The 18,702-nt window shown below is 46.3% G+C and overlaps 1 protein-coding gene across 2 annotated transcripts in view; it reads left to right on the forward strand.

Annotated features, from left to right (window-relative positions):
- CORO1C (coronin 1C) overlaps window positions 1–8,568 on the forward strand; it is a 69,784-nt gene extending 61,216 nt beyond the window's left edge. For both annotated transcript variants that reach the window (XM_054594374.1, XM_054594373.1), the window contains 6 exons: window positions 1,112–1,231; window positions 2,216–2,320; window positions 4,362–4,507; window positions 6,540–6,597; window positions 6,702–6,947; window positions 8,093–8,568. In XM_054594374.1, the coding sequence (XP_054450349.1) occupies window positions 1,112–1,231; window positions 2,216–2,320; window positions 4,362–4,507; window positions 6,540–6,597; window positions 6,702–6,947; window positions 8,093–8,212 (795 nt within the window). In that variant the 3' untranslated portion in view covers window positions 8,213–8,568. The remainder of the gene's footprint in view (window positions 1–1,111; window positions 1,232–2,215; window positions 2,321–4,361; window positions 4,508–6,539; window positions 6,598–6,701; window positions 6,948–8,092) is intronic.
- The last annotated feature ends 10,134 nt before the right edge of the window (window positions 8,569–18,702 follow it).

An 18,702-nucleotide genomic window follows, 5' to 3' on the forward strand; every position in this document is an offset into this window, starting at 1 on the left:
TTTTTAAGGCAGGCCACAGAGGGGCTGCTGGGCAGTGGGCCCTTGCTGGGTGCAGGTGCCTCTGAATCAGAAAAGGCTTGCACAAGCCTCTGACTGTCTCTCAGTCATGTTTCTCTGCAGAGTTGTCCATTTCCAGCTTTTACCCACGTCTTGTCTCTCATTTGGTGACCACTTTTCGCAAAGAAATAAAGTTTTTTATCAGTTCACTGGAATCCTTAAGAGGTGACATGTCTAGATCAGGTAACCCAAACAGTTAATTGCATTCATGGCTTAGTGCTGAATATTGATTAATTGATTCCAACCCTGTTCCAAAAATGACTGTTACAGTGTCTCACAAAGATGCAGCACGATCTCTCATTAGCTCAGTGTCTTAGTTTCTGCCACCTAAATGAGGCCTCAACAAAATCACCCCTGATAAAAGATGGACATTTGGGACTTTAATCAGGGTTGATACTGCAAGTGTTGAGTCCAAGAATGCCTCACTTCAGCCCCGTTCTGAGGTCCTAAATTCCCCTTCTCAGAGATGTGGGGGTTCTTTGACTGTAGTGCTTCTCAAGAGTTGGGCAACAATTGTATCCAGGACCCATCAAGCATGGGGGCTCACTGGCCCTGCTAGGGCTTGGTACTAGTGCCCTCATTGAACAGACAAGGTTAGGGAAGGTGCTAACTAGACTAGACTGCCCGTCCTGTGAAATTGGTACCTGTAGGGCATATCAACCTTAAGGTTATTATCCTCTTGAGAGACGGACTTTTGGTGGAGCGCTCTCATGTGTTTCGTTTTTGCAGTGCATGGACTTGGGTGGCAGCAAGGCATGGTGGAAGGATTGAGGCTTTTGAGTCAAGCCCTAACCTAAGCTGAGGGATCTTGGCCAAATTGTTTAGTGTCTCCTTCTTTCCTCATCTGGGGAGGAGAGATGGTTATTAATGTGAGACAGACACACACACACACACAGACACACACACACAGACACACACACACACACACACACACACACCCCGTTACCATGAATGGCATGCAGGGTCTGGTTGGGTATATGGGTCCCCTCCCATCCTACCTTCCTTTCTGTAGTGTGAATGTGTGTCATGTGCCCCTTTGCTCTCTGTCCTCCAGGAAAAGGAGAAAGCGCATGAGGGAGCACGGCCCATGAGAGCCATCTTTCTGGCTGACGGCAACGTCTTCACCACTGGTTTCAGCCGCATGAGCGAGCGGCAGCTGGCTCTCTGGACTCCGGTATGCCCCGTCCCAGCCTTTCCTCCGGCTAACCCTGAGCTTTCTCTCTTTTCTAAACGAGTCTTTGGGCTGCTACATAGATTATGGGTCCTTAGGATAGTTTTCTGAACTCCCACTTGTCTTAAATTGGATGGGAAGTTCTCATCCTCACTAGAGACTGTTTGCTAAATGTCTTTCAAAAATGTGTTTGTGATGCTCCCAAGGAGTCTATGTTGGTTATATTTTTTAAAAGAATACATGAGGAATCCAGACCTGCGACATGAGTTTTAAACTTAGCTACAGTTTATAAAAAATAAGTGGAGCCCTGACCAGTGTGGCTCAGTTTATTGGACATCTTCCTGCAAGGCGAAAGGTGGCTGGTTCGATTCCTGGTCAGGGTACATGCCTGGGTTGTGGGTTTGGTCCCTGGCCGTGGTATGTACAAGAGGCAACTGATTGATGTTTCTCTTCCTCTTTTTCTTCCTCCCTTTCCATTTCCCTAAAATTAAAAGAGATAAAATCTTAAAAAAAAAAAAAAAGTAGAAGTGGAAAAAATACTAAACTGCACATATGTTATGATCCCTGGCTGTGTGTGTACGTGCGTTGGGAGGAAATAGGCCAAAATGGTATTGTTTCTGTGGGATGATGGCACATGAGATGATTTTTGTTTTTTTCATGTAACTTTTTAAAGAACATATATTTATTTTATAAAAAGAAAAAAGTCCTTTTCTAAAAAAAAGTCACAAAGGAGAAGGGAGTTCTTTGTCCTAGAATCACACTGACGTGTGCATTAATTATGTTGTCACATCAACATAATTTTCAGTGGGTTGGATCCCATTTAGAATCCCTGTTGGTAGTTACATGTATGAATATCATAGGTGCATTGTTCACACTTTCATTATTCTAGGGAAATAGCTTAATTAGAGATAAAAGAATGCATAGTAAGATTACAAAAATTGACCCTTAAAGTGTGTGTATGTGTTCGTGTATTTTATTTTTTTCCAGAAAAACATGCAGGAACCAATTGCTCTTCATGAAATGGACACTAGCAATGGGGTGTTGCTGCCTTTCTATGACCCTGACACCAGTATCATTTACTTATGTGGAAAGGTAAGCAGTAATTTGGATGTTGAATATTAAATTTAATCCTGTGGGAGGAAAAGTGTATTCTTCAGAGATTTAGTAGAGGGGCATTGTACTGTGTCATTTTAATTAATTTGATATGTGTGTCTGAAGCTAAAATAAAGACAGATGATTTTGTTATGTTTTAAGTGAGACTGGACAGTGTGTAACTTGCCAGTTGGTGGTAAGAACATGCCCTGTTCAGTACCTTTGACCGAAGCAGGGATTGGGGTGAGGATGTTGGGGCAAATGCCGGCAGGGAAATCTTTGCTCAGGTACTCTGTCTAGTGAGATAAAGAGTGTGTGCTGGTGTTTCGTTTTGTTTTTTCCTTTTCATATTTTATTTTTTATTTTTATTGTTTGTGTTTTTGTTTGTATGTATGTATGTATTTTTACATGCTGGTAATTTATATTCACCTGGTAGTGCTGTGTGGTTGGTGATTTTAGATTTCTCTTAATTGGTATCAGGGATGAGTAACCAGTTCGCCACATCTAATGCTGAAATCTGAATGGTTCTCAATTGGCATTTAGTACTTACTATTACATGCCATGCACTCTTAAAAAGAAGGGTGTTTTGGGGATGTGAGCTTTTCAGGGCCTCAAAGACTCTCCACAGGGTTCTTGTCCCTGGAGTTCAGTGTTAGAGCCCTGGGTTTGAAAACCTGTGGCCTGATTAAAGCTTCAGGAAGTGACAGTTGTTACAGGAAGACCCCACACTGCAATAAAAAAAAAAAAGCTTTCCTCCTGCTTAGTGATCTGGAGGAAAGATCTAATAAAGCCACCACCTAACTAAACTAGTGGTGGCTTTATTATTATTATTATTATTTTATTTTAGTAGGTAGTAACCTCAATATTATTACTTTGTAGCTTTTTTCCGTAGAAAGGTATACAGTTGGATAAGTGAATTAATAAAAATGGAGTGATGCAGTCCCTCAGACCTGTAGGATACCCTTTGCTGGGGAAAGCCGGGGATGTTTCACTTCTTTTCATGGTCGATGGAGCGTGCTGCAGAGCTGCTTTACATTTTTATAGGTCAGTTACTTAGAAATGGAGATCTTGTCTGTTTCCTTGAAAGTCATTTTCCTTCAGATATTAGCAGCTGCCATAGATGCATCAAAAACAAACAAAAAGACATGTTACCCACATGTTATTAGCACTAGGTGGAAAATTATTTTTAGTATGCAAATAACAAATAGTATGTGTTTAGCTTTTTTCCCCATTGCTTTAGATATTTATTTATATGATTGAAACAAATGGAAATCATGAAGACAGAGAGGATTGTTAGGGTGTGGTACTGCCTAGCCATGTATGTCTTCCTGTGAGTGTGTGTCTCCATATGTATATTTACATCTTCTACCAATTCTACAGAATTGCCTTCATTGTTCAGGTTCGTCTAACTGTGTGAGTTATTTCTGCTTAGAGAGACCAGCATATGCCTCAGATCTCAAAAAAATCTGACCATTCTAAGCAAGATTATTATAGAATTTTATACATTGTGATGAGATACTAAACCTTGTAAAAGTAAATACAACTAAAGTGTCTCAGTTAGGAAAATCTTAGTTTTTATTATTATCTGACTGTCAGTAGTGCCCTCAGGTCTCTGAACAACACTGCTCGGTGCCAGTGAACCTGTAAGTCAGACCAGTAGTTGCCCTCTCAACAGTCCTCCTGGTCTTTCGTTTGCCTTTTGAAGTTGAATTGCAGAGCAGTCATTTGGCCGAGGCGGCCACAGTTGTGTCCTGACTCTGACTCAGTGCCTGGACTCCGCGGAGTGACATTGAGCCTTCAGCAGGGGGCAGAGGAGGCTGTTTAAAGGGCATGCTGGTGTTCGATAGGGGAGGGCGTTGTCTGCCAGGGCGAGGGACCGCTGGGTGCTTTAGGCAAGCCTCTTGAGAGGAAGAAAAGTCAGCCGCTGTCTTTTAATTAATTAAAGCCAGTGCTAATTAATGCTGGCTTTATGGGGGGAGAGATACCCGCTTAAATCAGGTATGTTAACAGTAAACACAAACTTGTCCCTGATTTCTTGTAGGGTGACAGCAGTATCCGCTATTTTGAGATCACGGATGAATCCCCATATGTCCACTACCTCAACACGTTCAGCAGCAAGGAGCCTCAGAGAGGGATGGGTTACATGCCCAAGAGGGGGCTCGATGTTAACAAATGTGAGATTGCCAGGTAAAGAATCGGCACGATAAAGTATTGAAACTGTTTATACTGTCTATGTTCTACAAGAGCAACACAACAAAATCTGTAATTCTCTGACATTTGGGTCTTTTCTATGCTTGTGTGTGGTATAGAATTAGTGCCTCATTTCCTGCCTATACATAGAGACATGGAGTTTCAGAGCACGGAGAAACCTTTCCAAATCATTTAATCTAACTACGCCCCTGTCCATTCTTCAGAGTATATAGCTAGACGTGAAGCGGTTAAGTGGCTTAGCCTGCATGTATTGAACACTTGTTTGAATAATGAAACTGTCATCTCTTGTCTTCAGGCTGAGGCTGTGGCCAGCGTCTCCTGGGAGGCAAGCAGGGGAGAGCCTGCCCCTGAGGGGGAAATAAGGGATGATTTTCCTGCCCTGTGAAGGGACAAACCAGGTTCCAAAGTGGATTGTGGACCCCGTGGATCCTAAACTAGAGAAGGCAAAGACCTACAGTAGAGTGTTGGGCTGGGGTCACTTGATGTGGGAAGTACTATAGAATCCCCACCTCTCTATACTGCTCTGGATTTTTAAAAAATTTATATTCCATAGTGCTAGTGGGCTTCCTAAGGGGCAGGCTCTTTTATCATACTAGTCAACATAAGATACTCTGGCCATTTTAAACAGACCAGCCCTGGCTGGTGTGGCTCAGAGGACTGAGCGCTGGCCTGCAAACCAAAGGGTCGCCAGTTCAATCCTCAGTCAGGGCACATGCCTGGGATGTGGGCCATGTCCCCAGTAGGCAACCACACATTGACGTTTCTCTCCCTCTCTTTCTACTTCCCTTCCCCTCTGTCTAGAAATAAAATAAATAAAATCTTAAAAAGAAAACAGAACAAGTAGCAGCATGTTATCAGGCTAGGACCCTAGTACACAGTATGTAACACTGCATTTCTGTGGGGGTCACACAATTTTTAAATAATTGACACATCTTTAGAAACAAGACTTTTAAAGCCCTTTTTATATTAAGCAGTATGGTTTTCTTTTGTTTTTTAAATACATTCAGCTCTCTCTAGCTGGAGTGATAAAGGAAAGCTCTCACAGATAATTCAAAATTATGGTTTAAACTAATCAAAATGTGCTTCAAAATATATTGAATTTGAATTTAAGATTATATTCAGTATTTGGGAACATGTTTATTTTATTGTCACCTAAAAGTTTAAAAAGCCATAAAATCATTCAGGACCTCTCCTATTTATTGTTTCTTGAGCATTCATCACATGCCAGGCACTGCATAGCTTGTTGCATGGGTTACCCCTTTTACCTCTCCTAACAACCCCCTGAGGCAGGTGTTACTCTTACCTCCGTGGCGTGGATGAGGACCATGAGGGCGAGGTGCTTACACGCTCAGGCACTGGAGTAGTTGAGCTGGCTGTCAAACCCACGTCGCCTTTTTTCCCACTGTACTGACTGCAGAGGTTTCATGCTTTATGTTCCTACTCTTGCCATATTTGGGATAATTTCAAATTTTTTTAGTGTTAAGTATGTTGGGGCTTGCTTGAATGCCAAAATTTTAATTCCTAGGATTGTTTTCTTTTTCTTTTAAAAAATCGTTTTTATACTTAAAAATGTTTGACCACCTCAGGTTGGCCAAAGACCTGGCATCCAAGTCATAGATACTATTTGATATGTAGGTATTCATTCCTTCCTGTCTGTGGACCTGGTAATTTTTCACAAATAAATCATTGGTGGTGGTGGTATCATTTCCAGCAGGGCTGATCTGTCCCCAGATCATTGGAATTTGACTGTCACCATCATGCATAGCCTACTCCTGGTTCTTGTCTCCAGTGCGTCGTTTCCTAGTGTAGATACTCTCAGCTTCCGTTTTCTCATCTGTAACCTGGGAGTGCTAAATGCTGCCTTCTCTGGGGGTGGGGCCGCCGAGGACGCGGACAGAGCATGTCCTCTCCATACAGCATTGTAGAAAAGTGGTTGTCACTGAGCCTGTTTGATACTTGGACTTCTCTTTCACTTATTGCGACTTTTGTCTTTATTCCCCTTTTGAAGATTCTTCAAACTTCACGAGAGAAAGTGTGAGCCTATTATCATGACTGTTCCCAGGAAGGTGAGTGCCCAGTTTTCTAAGCAATCTATGTTTTAAAAAGTTTTCAAAAATCTCCGACCTTTCTTCTTCCTAACCTAAGGGTTTCCCCAAAATGTCTCCTATAGTCGGACCTTTTCCAAGATGACCTATATCCGGACACTGCAGGGCCCGAAGCAGCGCTGGAGGCAGAGGAGTGGTTTGAGGGGAAGAACGCAGATCCAATCCTTATCTCCTTGAAGCACGGATACATTCCAGGCAAAAACAGGGACCTCAAGGTGGTCAAGAAGAACATTCTAGATAGCAAGCCCACTGCAAACAAGAAGTGTGACCTGATCAATGTCCCTAAGAAAACTGCAGACACGACCAGCGTGGTAAGGACCACAGGAAGTTGATGGGTGCACTTGGCGGGCTCAGGCCCGGTCCCCTTGAAAGCTCCTCCTTTCCAGTCCTGGGTGCCGGGCAGTGCTGTCCCACCTGTGGACAGAAGGGGGTTTCAGTAAATGATAACACGTGCTATTATCAAGAAGCTCCTCAGTTATGACATTGGAATTGTGGCTGTGTTTGGCTTCTTTAACTCTGTTATAATGACTCAGTTTGCTGTGGTCTTTGAAAGTGAACTAGAGCCCCTTAGGGTTTTCTTAGCTGTCTTTCCCCAAATTGTACAGGGCATTCTCCAGTTCGGGGTAGAATGAAACACGAGGGTGTGGGGTCACAGATGCCAGGAAGAGGAGGCCCTGGGGGAGAGGGTGTGATGGGTGGTTCAGGTGTTGAGTGTGTGAGTGACAGCGAGTAGGACTTAGCCACAGAGGTGATCTCGGGCATGTCGGCAAGAACTGTTCAGTGGAGCAGTGGAAGCTGCAGCCTGACGTTGAAGACCCGTATGACCACGGGAGAGCGCTGCCGCTGGGAGAGAGGTTCAAGCCAGGGGCGACAGGAGATGGGGAGGTCAGCGGAATGAAGAGGCAAAGTACTGGCGTTTTGGCCATGACCGAGGAAGCTGCATGGATGCAGTGTTACGGACTTGGTTGATTTCAAGGTTTCTAAAGGAATCATTTCCACGTGGGTGAGGCTCAGGCTCTCCAGAACAGTTAGCAGGCAGGGTAAGGGATTTAGCTCCCAAGAAGGTTCCTCCCTGGGAGATGGTAGGAGCTCTGTAGCCTCTGGAAGTTCACCCCAGTCACATAGAAGCCACTGCTGGTGGAATTGCAGGGTTGGGATTTAGGGTAGCCTTGAAGGAATTCGCCGTGTCCTACATTTTAATTGTGTTCTGAGAGCCTCTCCAGGCCTGTGCACGGGCACAGGGACTAGAAGCAGCGCTGTGGTGCGCTGTCGTTCTGCTGGGGGCATCAGATGGACCAGCCGGCATTACTTACTTGCTTCTAAGGCCCAGCCTGGCAGCTATGGCTTGCCTCTTTCAAAATGGAAAGTCCCATTTAATGCCTTATAATTCTCAACTGCTTTGAACTTTGTTTACTGCTTTTTAGTCACCCTCTTCCCTTTCCTCCTTTTTTCTTAGCAAAATGAAGCCAAGTTGGATGAGATTTTAAAAGAGATCAAATCTATAAAAGACACAATCTGCAATCAAGATGAGCGTATTTCCAAGTTAGAAGAGCAGATGGCGAAGATAGCCGCCTGAAGGTCCACCCCCACCCCTCAAAATGGGAGCAAGAACTCGTGCTTGGTAGCTGGTTGTTGGTGTGGTCCCAGGGAGGGCAAGAGGGAGGCACTGCCATTTGGAGACATTCATTTCCGATTTGTCAACCAGCGATAGGCCACATTCCAGTAAGAACTCAATTCGTCTCCCAAATTTGCAGAAACAAAATGTGATTTAAAAGCTGGGCTTTTTATCAGAAAGCTTTTTTGATGTTTTAAGTGTTTATGTGACTTGTTGAACTTTTAAAAGACAAAGTGCTACTTTTAAAATCCAAGATACTCTGAATTTTAGAAACCCAACCAATTCTGATTCAGTGTCGTGCCCAAGTACCTTTTTTTTAACAAATAGGGACCAATGCCACATTGCTTTTTATATTTCTTTTTTTTTAATGTTGCCAAAACCAAAAGTAGCTTTTTTTTTTCCTTTGTATTTTGCTACTTTGCAGTATTTGTGTGTGGTTTCTTTTTTTTTCCTTAATTTGAAAGGGACAGCACTGTGTATGTTTATAAACTAAATGAAGATAAGATATTATTTTGTATAAACATTCATCCGAGAACAATCAGAGCAGCAGCCACACCGTGCTGGCCCGTCCGCAGCACAGACCTGGTCATCTTAATGACTATGCAAAGAAGACTTGAAAAATCACGCGGATTCGTATTACCACCCCTCTCACTTCATTGAGTCTTCTGATCAAAAATGCTTATCGTATCATTTCCTTACTTTCCTTTACCTTTTCTAGAAATTGGGTGGTTGTACCAGAATGGAATTTTGCTTCTTGGTTATCCTGTGCTTCAGATGATTATAACCTAACCTAAACTAGCATGTGTTTCTGCAGTTTGTTATATACACAGATTCTGTTGCATTCATCACTTTAAACATCATGTTTCAGGTTTCGGTCCGTACTTGACAAGGGTGCCTGGGACAAGACGACGCATGTACTGTGGGGTGCTCCTTCTTGCCCATTTCAGCAGCTTGCCTAGCTCTTGAGTACATGGACTAAAAGCGAGGGAACCGGGAGAGGGGAGTGTTGGCCCTTTCTGACCCCCTGCTTTCCTGCATGTCCTGTGCTGTCCCTGTGCTCTCCTGGAGGAGGAAGTGGCTCTGTGTGCACCACCAATGCTCCTGCCCTTCCCTCTTCCTCATGTTAGTGATCCCCTTTCTCGGGGTTCCCCCAGCCTTTCCTCCCTCCTTTCTGCCTTTCAGCCCTAACTGCATCCCACTAAGGTGAGCCCAGTGGGGCGCTTCTGAATACTGAGACTTGGGAAAATGGTCTAGAATGAAGCAAGGCCAGGAACGCAGGTCTCTGCTGTGGCTTTAATGGGTACAGGTGTGTCCCTTTGCACCCCCCACACAAACTAACCTGCTCTGCCCCTCCTGCTTGCAGCCGGGCTACGTCAAAGCACAGAGGATCCCCAGGCTTCGGGGCCAGAGGCTGAGCTCTGATCACCTGTTCCAGCCCGGGGTTAGCTAGAACTTCTTTCCATTTCCAAGTTTTCATGTTGCATGTTTGAGAAACAAGATTTAAGGAGCCTCTGTTTTGCAAGGAGTGAGTGTCTGATTGAACATGAAATGTATAGTGCCATTGGGACCATGAAGGAGACTAGTTTGCAATGCTCGTGCAGGTGTGGGGTGCGGAGGCGGGGGCTGGCTGGATGCACCTGAACGCAGGGAACCAGGATGGAGGCCGGGTGTGGATGGGGTCGGCATGCACAGCCACGCTGGGCGGGGGGGGTCTGCGTAGAAGAGGTGCCATGTTCTCAGCTGATGCTCGGATCGCTGTCTCCATAATTTCAGGGCATCTGAATGTTCGGTGTGGTTTTGTGTGTGTATGTGTGTGTGCTTTTAATATTGAAGTGGATAATGAGATGTAAAGAAAGCCGTAATTACAGTGACTTGTACATGTTTCTTTACCAACGTAATCTGCTGAGGACCTTCATTTTTAAGATTCAGAAATGTTTTAAGGTTCCGATGTCAAATTAATTAAGTAAACAAAATTGTTGCTGATGGTGTTGAAACACCACAGGGACTGTGGTTTAAAGAGAAGAGGGAGGGCAAGGAAAAGTTGTCCTGATCTTAGTGTGTAGCTCGTGACCTATTTAATGAATGGATGCCCAGCCAGGCTCAGAGTTGGTGCCTGAAGCATTGTGGATTATTTTTCCTCTTTTGTCTTTTTTTTTTTTTTTTAAAGCCGTGCTATCCCAGAGGAGAACCAGTGAATTACTCCTAGATCGGCTCTTATAGAGCGGCCATAGTATTCTGTCAAAACACTTGCTTCCATTTTCAAAGATAAAACAAAAATCATTGATTACAAAATGGTGTCCGTGTTTATTTCACACCTCAGCAGTCTCAGAAGTAGCCCACACCCTCTGTCATAGCTTCTCTGACTCAGTGGAATTTGCCAGGTGACATTTTCCTCTCTGACGGTAAGTACGGGAGGAGTGGGGGTCAGCCTCAGCTCCAGCAAGAGGGGACCGGTAGTGGGGTCTCGGAGGTGCTTATGGGCCAGGCCCCAGCAGGCCTGGATATTTGAATCCTGCCCGCAGCCTTCGCCAGCTTTCTGGATCTCAGTGACTCCCTTTCTTTACCCTACAAGAGGGATGAGGATCCCAATCCAGTGTAGATGAGAGGACCGCCTGTGTCTGGCCACTCAGGCACCCCTCTCTGCATGGCTGCCGTTGTCACTGCTCTGAGCACATCCCCTGCTGGGGCCTTTAAAGCTTTTCTTTCCTTAGTAGAAGGAAATTCTCTTGTCTTGGCCCTGATTTTTATTCCAGCAGAAGGTTTTCAGGGTCATTTGATTGTCATGGTCTTCTTTCAAGGGCTTCCCTTTTTGTACTAATACATTGACTCATGACACTTCAGTGATAGTGGCAAAGAATCTCCCACTGTTTGGTTTTTCTAAATGGTTGTATGTGTGATGACCACTTGGCACACAGCTACCCTCCATCATGTACCATCTCCTAAAAGTGCTGCTGCGTTGGAGAAGCATGGCAGCCAAGCCCGTGGTCGGCGCGTGGTTGCAAGAAGTGGAAGTTGGCAGGCGCAGTCTGCAGCCCCTCGGTGCCTGGGATCAGGGGACAGACACGTGGCATGGGGTGTTTACGACTGGCTGGTTTGCCCACTTGGCACCTTGCTTCTTTGCCAGAGGACCCAATAAATAGTTCACCGTGTTGGCCCCAGACAGCCAGCCTGGCCCCCTTGAGGGAGGACTTCCCTTTTTGTAAAGGTGGCTTCCCTTGCTGTACTTGTTGTGTCTAGAAAAACTTTGTTGGCTCCTAAGAGTCTATTAACTCTAAGTGGCCCAGTCTCCTTTTGCTGACACACTGGAATGTCCTACAGCCATCACGGGGTCACTGCCTGAGTCATCATCAAGGACATGCCTTTACCTGCTCAGATGGGTTGTACTTGTTGTCCAACCTGGACAGTGCCCTTTGTTCCTTTTCTTTTAATTAAAAAAAAAAAAAAAATGTCTTTTCCTCCACTGTCAAGGAAGTTGATGGAAATTGGTACACTCTTCCCAGAGGGCAGCGTGACAGGGTGTATCAGAAAACTTAAATGTTCTTCCTTTTGACCCAGGATTTTGTTCCAAGGGAACTACTGGGAGACATATTCAGGAATTAGAAGAGTAAAAATTAGTCCAGCAGGGTTGGTTAATTTACTTGTCACATTCATATATTGTAATACTGTGTGGTCATTTAAAGTCATTTAGTATTATTTCAGGGTGTTGGGTGTCTACCACCAAGTATATTCCAAGTCCCCCACAGTAAACTGTGTTACTAATGTCATCATGAAAGTAAAACTTGTGTTTAAAAAAGAATTCTCTTCAACTCTTCCTGCCATGAAGCTAAATGGCGTTAGTTGGCTTATAAAAGTACTTTTTCAAAAGTAAGATGGGGGAGGGGTGTCAAGTCCATTAGACCTGCTGGTGCAAAACTAAAAGACCAGAATTTCTAGTCAGGAGGCTAGTCCTACCTCCATGAATAAAGATAGATAAAATAGAATAACCACCCCAGAAGAGATCTTTTTCGACAAACCCTTTTAAGGGTAGATGTATATATGATGTATATTTATGTGTAGAGTAAATGCCACAAATATTACTATGTGGACTTAGCAATTTTGAGTAATCCTTATGTAATTGGAGTTTTCTGAATTTCTAAATTTCCTATGAATGTCTTTATTCCGAGAAGGAAGTTACTAAAATGAAGGCATGCACGGTAAATGAGTAAACATTAAGACCAGCACCCTAAATCAGCAGTGGGCAGGGAACGGCGTGGTCACATGAAGTAGCTCCGGGCTCAGAGGCTCCTTGTGACACCATGTGCACTCTTAGTAAAGTCAATAGTTCAGTGAAGGGAAACTTTTTCCAAATTTAGAAGAAAAATAAATAAATTCCTTCTTATCTAGACTTCAGACTGGAGAGAACATTTTAAATGCCAGAGCAATTGAATAAATCACATAGGACAAGATAGATTAACTTCATAAAAATCAAATTACATGAGACTTTAAGATGTCAAAAAATGAAAACCATACAAACTGGGAGATAACTTTCAACCAATATGATATGGGACAATATATTTTAATGCGTAATCTCGGTCCCAGCTGCCGCCTCTGACTGCGACGGGGTTGGCACCACCTCCGTGGCAGAGTGTGTTCGACTTGAAGTCCCAAAGGACTGACGTGCAGAAAGCAGCATTCCTGGGCCTCCTCGACAAACGTAGCCCACCGGCACATGGTGTATCGCAGACGTGGCGGTGGAAGGACCTGGCCCGGAGACACTAGTCATAGTGCGCTTTATGAACTTCCTCCAATTGCAGGTTTCTGGAAGAGGTGGAATGGAGAAGTGGGGAGTGAGGAATTGCTCCAGGTCGAAAGCCACTTGAGGATAAGGTAGCTGCTTAGGTTTGTTAAGAGGGTTGAAATGTGGAGGAAGGTGATTTTAGAGAGGCGGGTGGGATCTTTGAAATTCAGTATCATTTTACTTTCTTGCACGGATAAGAAAACTGATTTTAAGAGCCTGAGTCAATGGGGGTGGGGCATGGAGGGTGTGGGTGAGGGACAGCTCGTGTGACAGACTTCATGGTAAGGGACTTCGTAAAGTAATGCTAATCCACTGCCCTGGATGCCTGGGGTCAGAAGACAAGAAGGGACTCCCCTGCGGCTCTGGGCTCAGAAGTCGGCAGTTGAAAAACATGTAGACAGGTCTCCAGTGTTACCAAAAGAAACCCATGCACGCTAGAGTTTGGGGACTGACCACTAGGTGCTAAGGATTTTCTCTTTTTTTAATGGAGACTCATTCACATCTCAAAGACTAAGTGAATTTTTGGCAGGAGGATTCTGTGGTTTGGGAACAGCACTGTGGAGAGGTGATTCAGACGGGATCCCAGCGGGCAGTTGTGGGTGCAGGGCAAGCTCTGGGTTGAGAGACAAGCAATCAGTGTTTCAAAGGGGAGGCGCAAGGCGCTCACCTGGTGCCAGGCACTCTGTGTGCATGCTGGGCTTCAGATGCACGTAAGGCACTTCCCCACCTGCAAGGCCAACCTGTAGTGCAAATAGATTACGATGTAAAGGGGTCACACACAAGGTGCCTGGGCGTCCTGAGGTGCTATGGAAGCTGCGGGGGGTGTGGGTTGCCAAATTTGTTGAACTTCACCTCCACCAGGTGCCTCTCAGGCCCCAGCAACAGGGCTTGCCTTCATCGTCACCCTGTTTCATGCCTAATTCTGCCCACCCACTAGACATGGTTCTGTTCGTCCTGGCATTCACGAGGTAAATATTTTTATAGTATAAAGGTCCTGGAGAAGATTATGGAGCGAATGGTCCAGCGAGGAAAGGTGTTTGCGTTCAGTGTCCTGCGGGCAGAGAAGTCAACCATCGGGATTGCAGCTGTGAAATCCAAGCGTGGGGGCTGTGGCGACAAGCCCGAGGGCTGGGAAGTTGCCCCACAAACAACAGGAAGCTGATGCAGGCTTGTTTCCGCGCCGAGGTGCTCTTTGGGTTGTAGGAGGTAGACAGGGTGTCTCACGGTTGCCGGTGCCTTGGCTGCTTACTGCCGCCGTCAACGACAGTTTCAAAATGACGCAGGAGTTATCGGCCTGGCTAGTTTCTACCAGAGACAGTGTGTCAAAATATCAGGAAAGATGGCAAGGTGAAGATTTTTAAAATGAAATGTATTGGGGGGTCATTGGTGGGTGGAGGTTCTTCTCTGGGCACCTGCCAGAAACCTTTCCTCATAGAGACCAGGCCATTTTTTGACTTGGTTCCTCTACCTCCACCCACCTGTTCCCTTTTTTGCTTCCAGGGTGATGTTTTCAAGAACAGAATCTGTCAAGATTTCACAGGGAGACCCACGTCCACCCTCTTCAGCCTCTCCTCCGTGAGAGCCCCTTTCACCCCAGCCGCCCACCCTTCCTGATTCGGATCTCCTTTCATATCCCACACGTTGGCTCCAGCTTCAAAATACTACTTCTAGCTACTTTTTAAAACAATAGATTTCATTTATTTTTAGAGAGAGTGGAAGGGAGGGAGAAAGAGAGGGAGAGAAGCATTGATGTGGGAGAGAAACATCATCGATCGGTTGCCTCTTGCATGCCCCCCTGCTGGAGGCTGGGCCCACAACCCAGGCACGTGCCCTGACCGGGAATTGAACTGGCGACCTTTTCGTTTGCAGGAAGATGCCCAACCCACCGAGCAACACCAGTTGGGGCATATTCTAGCTACTTCTCACACCTCCGCTCTTAACCCTTCTCATCTCTGATGTGGACTGAGCTCCCGTATTAGGGTTCTCCAGAGAAGCAGAACCAATTGGATGGGTCCAAATATACTTGTATACAGAACGATTCATGATAAGGAATTGGCTCATACAATTATAGAGGCCAAGTCCTGAGATCTCCAGTCAGCAAGCTGGAAACCTAGAATAGCAGATGTTCCAGTTTGAGTGTGAAGGCAGTAAAAAAAACCCCATGATTGCAGGCAGGCAGGCAAGGAGCTCAGAGCTGGCCTTTGACTGGGTGAGGCTCACCTACAGTGCAGAAGCCAGTCTGCTTTTCTCAGTCTACCCACTCGTGTTCCTCTCTCCCAGCAACGCCCTACAGTATGGCCAAATGTCCGAGCAACCGGAGGTCCAGTCAAATTGACAGGTAAAATTAACCGTCACAGCTTCCCAACCAGCTTCCTGTTGTCCCCTGCTTTAGTCCTGATGCAACCGCCACAGTAACCTCTTCAGGTACGGAGGCAGGGGTGGGCAGGCTAAGGCCCGCAGGCCAGATCTAGCCCACAAGCTAAGAATAGATTTTACATTTTTAAGTGATTGGAAAAAACCAAAGAGATAGTGACAAAGAAGTCCATGAAATTCAAATTCTAGTGTCATAAGTAAAGGAGTTGGAACACAGCCACACCCGTTTGTGTAAGTGTCACCCATGGCTGCTTTTCTACATTGGCAGTGCTGAGTCATTGAAACCGCGACCCTATGGCCACAAAGTAAAATATTTACTATGTGGCCCATTAAAAAAAGCTTGCTGACCTCCTCTATTTAGGCTCAAACCCTCCATGACTTTTCATCCCATTCAGAATATAAACTAAAATCCTCATAATTGGCAGGGGCGACCTGTCCCTGCAGACCCCCCAACCTCCTCTCCTGGGGCCCAACTACGTTCACAAGGCCTCCTGCCTCTAAGCCTTTGCATGTACTGTTCTCTTTGGACCGCCCACCCTTCCCCCACCTCCAGTATCTGTGCAGCTCATTCCCCATTGCACTTGGTTACCATCAGATCTATCGGGGCGCTGGGTTCTTGACTGTCTCCCCCAAGTTCGGTGTAAACTCTATGAGGACAGGCACTTGTTTCATTCTCTACGGTAGGTGCCCTAGGGTCTGGCACCTTGTGTCAGGAAATGTTGAATGAATGAATTGAAAATACATCTTGAGCAGGGACACCTCTTGGATTATCTGTGGCAGTAATTTGCGTCCAGCGCACAGCCCTCCCCTGACCACGGGTGACCCCAGGCGACCCCAGGCTGGGCCAATGAGCCCCCTGGAGTTCGCTCTCTCCGGTACATTATATCTGAGTTTGCGCTCCCAGGGGCCTGGGGGTTGTGGAATCCAGGGAACCAGCAGAGAGAGCAGGTGCACAGTGATGGAGGAAGGGTTTCTGGGTCTCTTGTTCCTTAATCCCACACTTAAGCTCCAGCTGCATTTCGGACCTTAAATTCCATGAGATACCCCCAGAATCCGACTGCCACTTAAGCCAGTTTGAACTGACCCCTTCCTCGAGCAGGTCTGCTTCGGAGCACGCTTGGGGTCCGAGACCCAGGGCTGTTCATCCCTGCACTGCCAAAGCCTCGCGCCCAGGTTGGCTGTTGGAGGCATGGATTCCTTCAGCTGCTAAACCATTGTTGTGCAATCACGGGGTGTCGGACACGTTTCTAGATTAGATTGCCCTCTGACCTGCTGGGTTTGGTGGCCAACCTGCAGTGCCCAGGCGACCCAGGGACCCCTGGGGAGCCCCATTCTTCCCTCTGGAGGGCCGGCTTCACCCCGCAGCTCCCATCCCAGAAGCCTGCTCCCAGGCTGAGAGCCAGACCTGGGCTGAACAGAAACTCCCTGCAGTTCTGTCCCATTTGAGAAGGGGAATTTGAGAAGAGGAATTGCGCCCCAGCTGCAGTGGCTCCCGAGTGGCCATTTCCCCTTTAAATGATCCCAACAAGTAAATCTCAAGCCTGAGAGCCCTCCCTTCAGTCACAGTGGGTGATGGGGGGCAGCAGCCGGGTATAAGGCTTCCCTTCCCTTCCAGGGCTGGGTCTTCCATCGGAGCCGCTCTGCCTCTAGTGAAACTTTTGCTTTCATTTGAACAAAAGGCCCTGTGGCTGGCAGTTAAATTCAAAAAGTGCAAGTGCTGCCCTGAAGAAACAGGCTGCAGAACTGGGCCGCCCAGCCAGCTGGACTGTTGTTTGGGAGGAAGTGTGGGCTTGGCAGTCAGGACGACCTGGGCCCTTCCCGGAGCCTCAGCTTCCTAGGGGCACTGGTGAAGGCCATCGTGGTCCTGTGAGAGACGACCTCCTCGTTTTCCTGCAGTTTTCCTGTTTCCAGGGAAATGAACAGCTGGTCTGACAGGAAGTGGGTATCATGGTCGGGGAGGAGCCACAGTGAACTCCCAGCGAATTACAAATAGGTGGTCAAATCTCGGCTCTGCCTGGCCTGTCAGAAACAGTCCTTGCCCAGCCACAAATTTCCGGGACCCCACCAGTGTTTAATTGCCCACCTCCCTCATTTTCCTTAATAACTGAAGGCATAGTTGACCAGCTTGTGCCTTGTAAATGCCGAGTGGAAGCTAAACTTGGTTGGCTTTGGCTGCCTAATGCTTCGTGTCTCTGTCTCCATGGTGTTAAGTTTTTAGGACCGTTCTCACTGCTGGTGTGAAGTTCCCCCGTCCACGGCCCACCCAGATACAGCAAAGGGGCCACATGCGACTGAACAGACCACCGCACGAGCCTGCCTGGCAGGCCTTGGTGACCTAGTGCTGTTGTGAGACCGTTTAGCACACACAGGCAGACCTCAGGTGTACTGTGGGTTGGGTTCCAGGCCAGTGCAAGATAGCAAATCACACGGATTTTGGGGTTCCTCAGTGCATGGAAAAGTTACATTTCTACTATACTGTAGTCTTATTAAGTGTGCAATAGCATTATGTCTAAAAGACACACCCTGGTTGGTGTGGCTCAGTTGGAGTGTCGTCCTGTAAACCGAAAGGTCACAGGTTTGGTCCCCAGTCAGGGTGCACGCAAGAGGCAAACTGATGTTTCTCTCACACATTGACGTTTCTTTTCCTCTCTTTCTCCCTCCCTTCCCCCTCTCTCTAAACTTAGTGAGCATGTCCTTGGGTGAGGATAAATGCATAAATAAGAATGCACATGTCTTGATTTAAAAATACTTTACTGCTAAAAAATGCCAGACGTCATCTGAGCCTTCAGCGGACTGCAGTGTTTTGGAGGGCCTTGCCTCGATGTTGATGCTGCTGACCGATCTGGGGGTTGGTCGCTGAAGGTTGAGGAGGCTGTGGCAGTTTCTTAAAATAAGACATCAATTGCTTTCACGAATGATTTCTCCAAGATCATTGGGCACAGAGCACCATAACAAATATAATAATGAAAAAGTCTGAAATACTGCCAGAATTACCAAAAATGCAACACAGAGACAAAAAGTGAGCAAACGGCACCCGTAGACTTGTTCTATGCAGGGTCGCCACAAACCTTCAATTGGTAAACAAACAAACAAAAGAAAAAACAAGCAAACAAACCAAAACGCCCTCCTCAATATACCTGGCAAGTGCAATAAAACGAGTGCAATAAAGGAGGCGCAATAAAGCGTGGTGCAATAAAGTGAGGTAGGCCTGCACAGGGACCCCGCCCAGTGGGGCTCCAGTTTTCGTGTTTTGTGCACACAACCTAGCTGTGTGCAAGGCAGCCACCAGCCTCTCCGCCCA

Source organism: Pteronotus mesoamericanus, unplaced genomic scaffold, assembly GCF_021234165.1.
Source record: "Pteronotus mesoamericanus isolate MK-2021 breed Mesoamerican mustached bat unplaced genomic scaffold, CSHL_Meso_final scaffold_507, whole genome shotgun sequence".
Classification (NCBI taxonomy): Eukaryota; Metazoa; Chordata; class Mammalia; order Chiroptera; family Mormoopidae; genus Pteronotus; species Pteronotus mesoamericanus.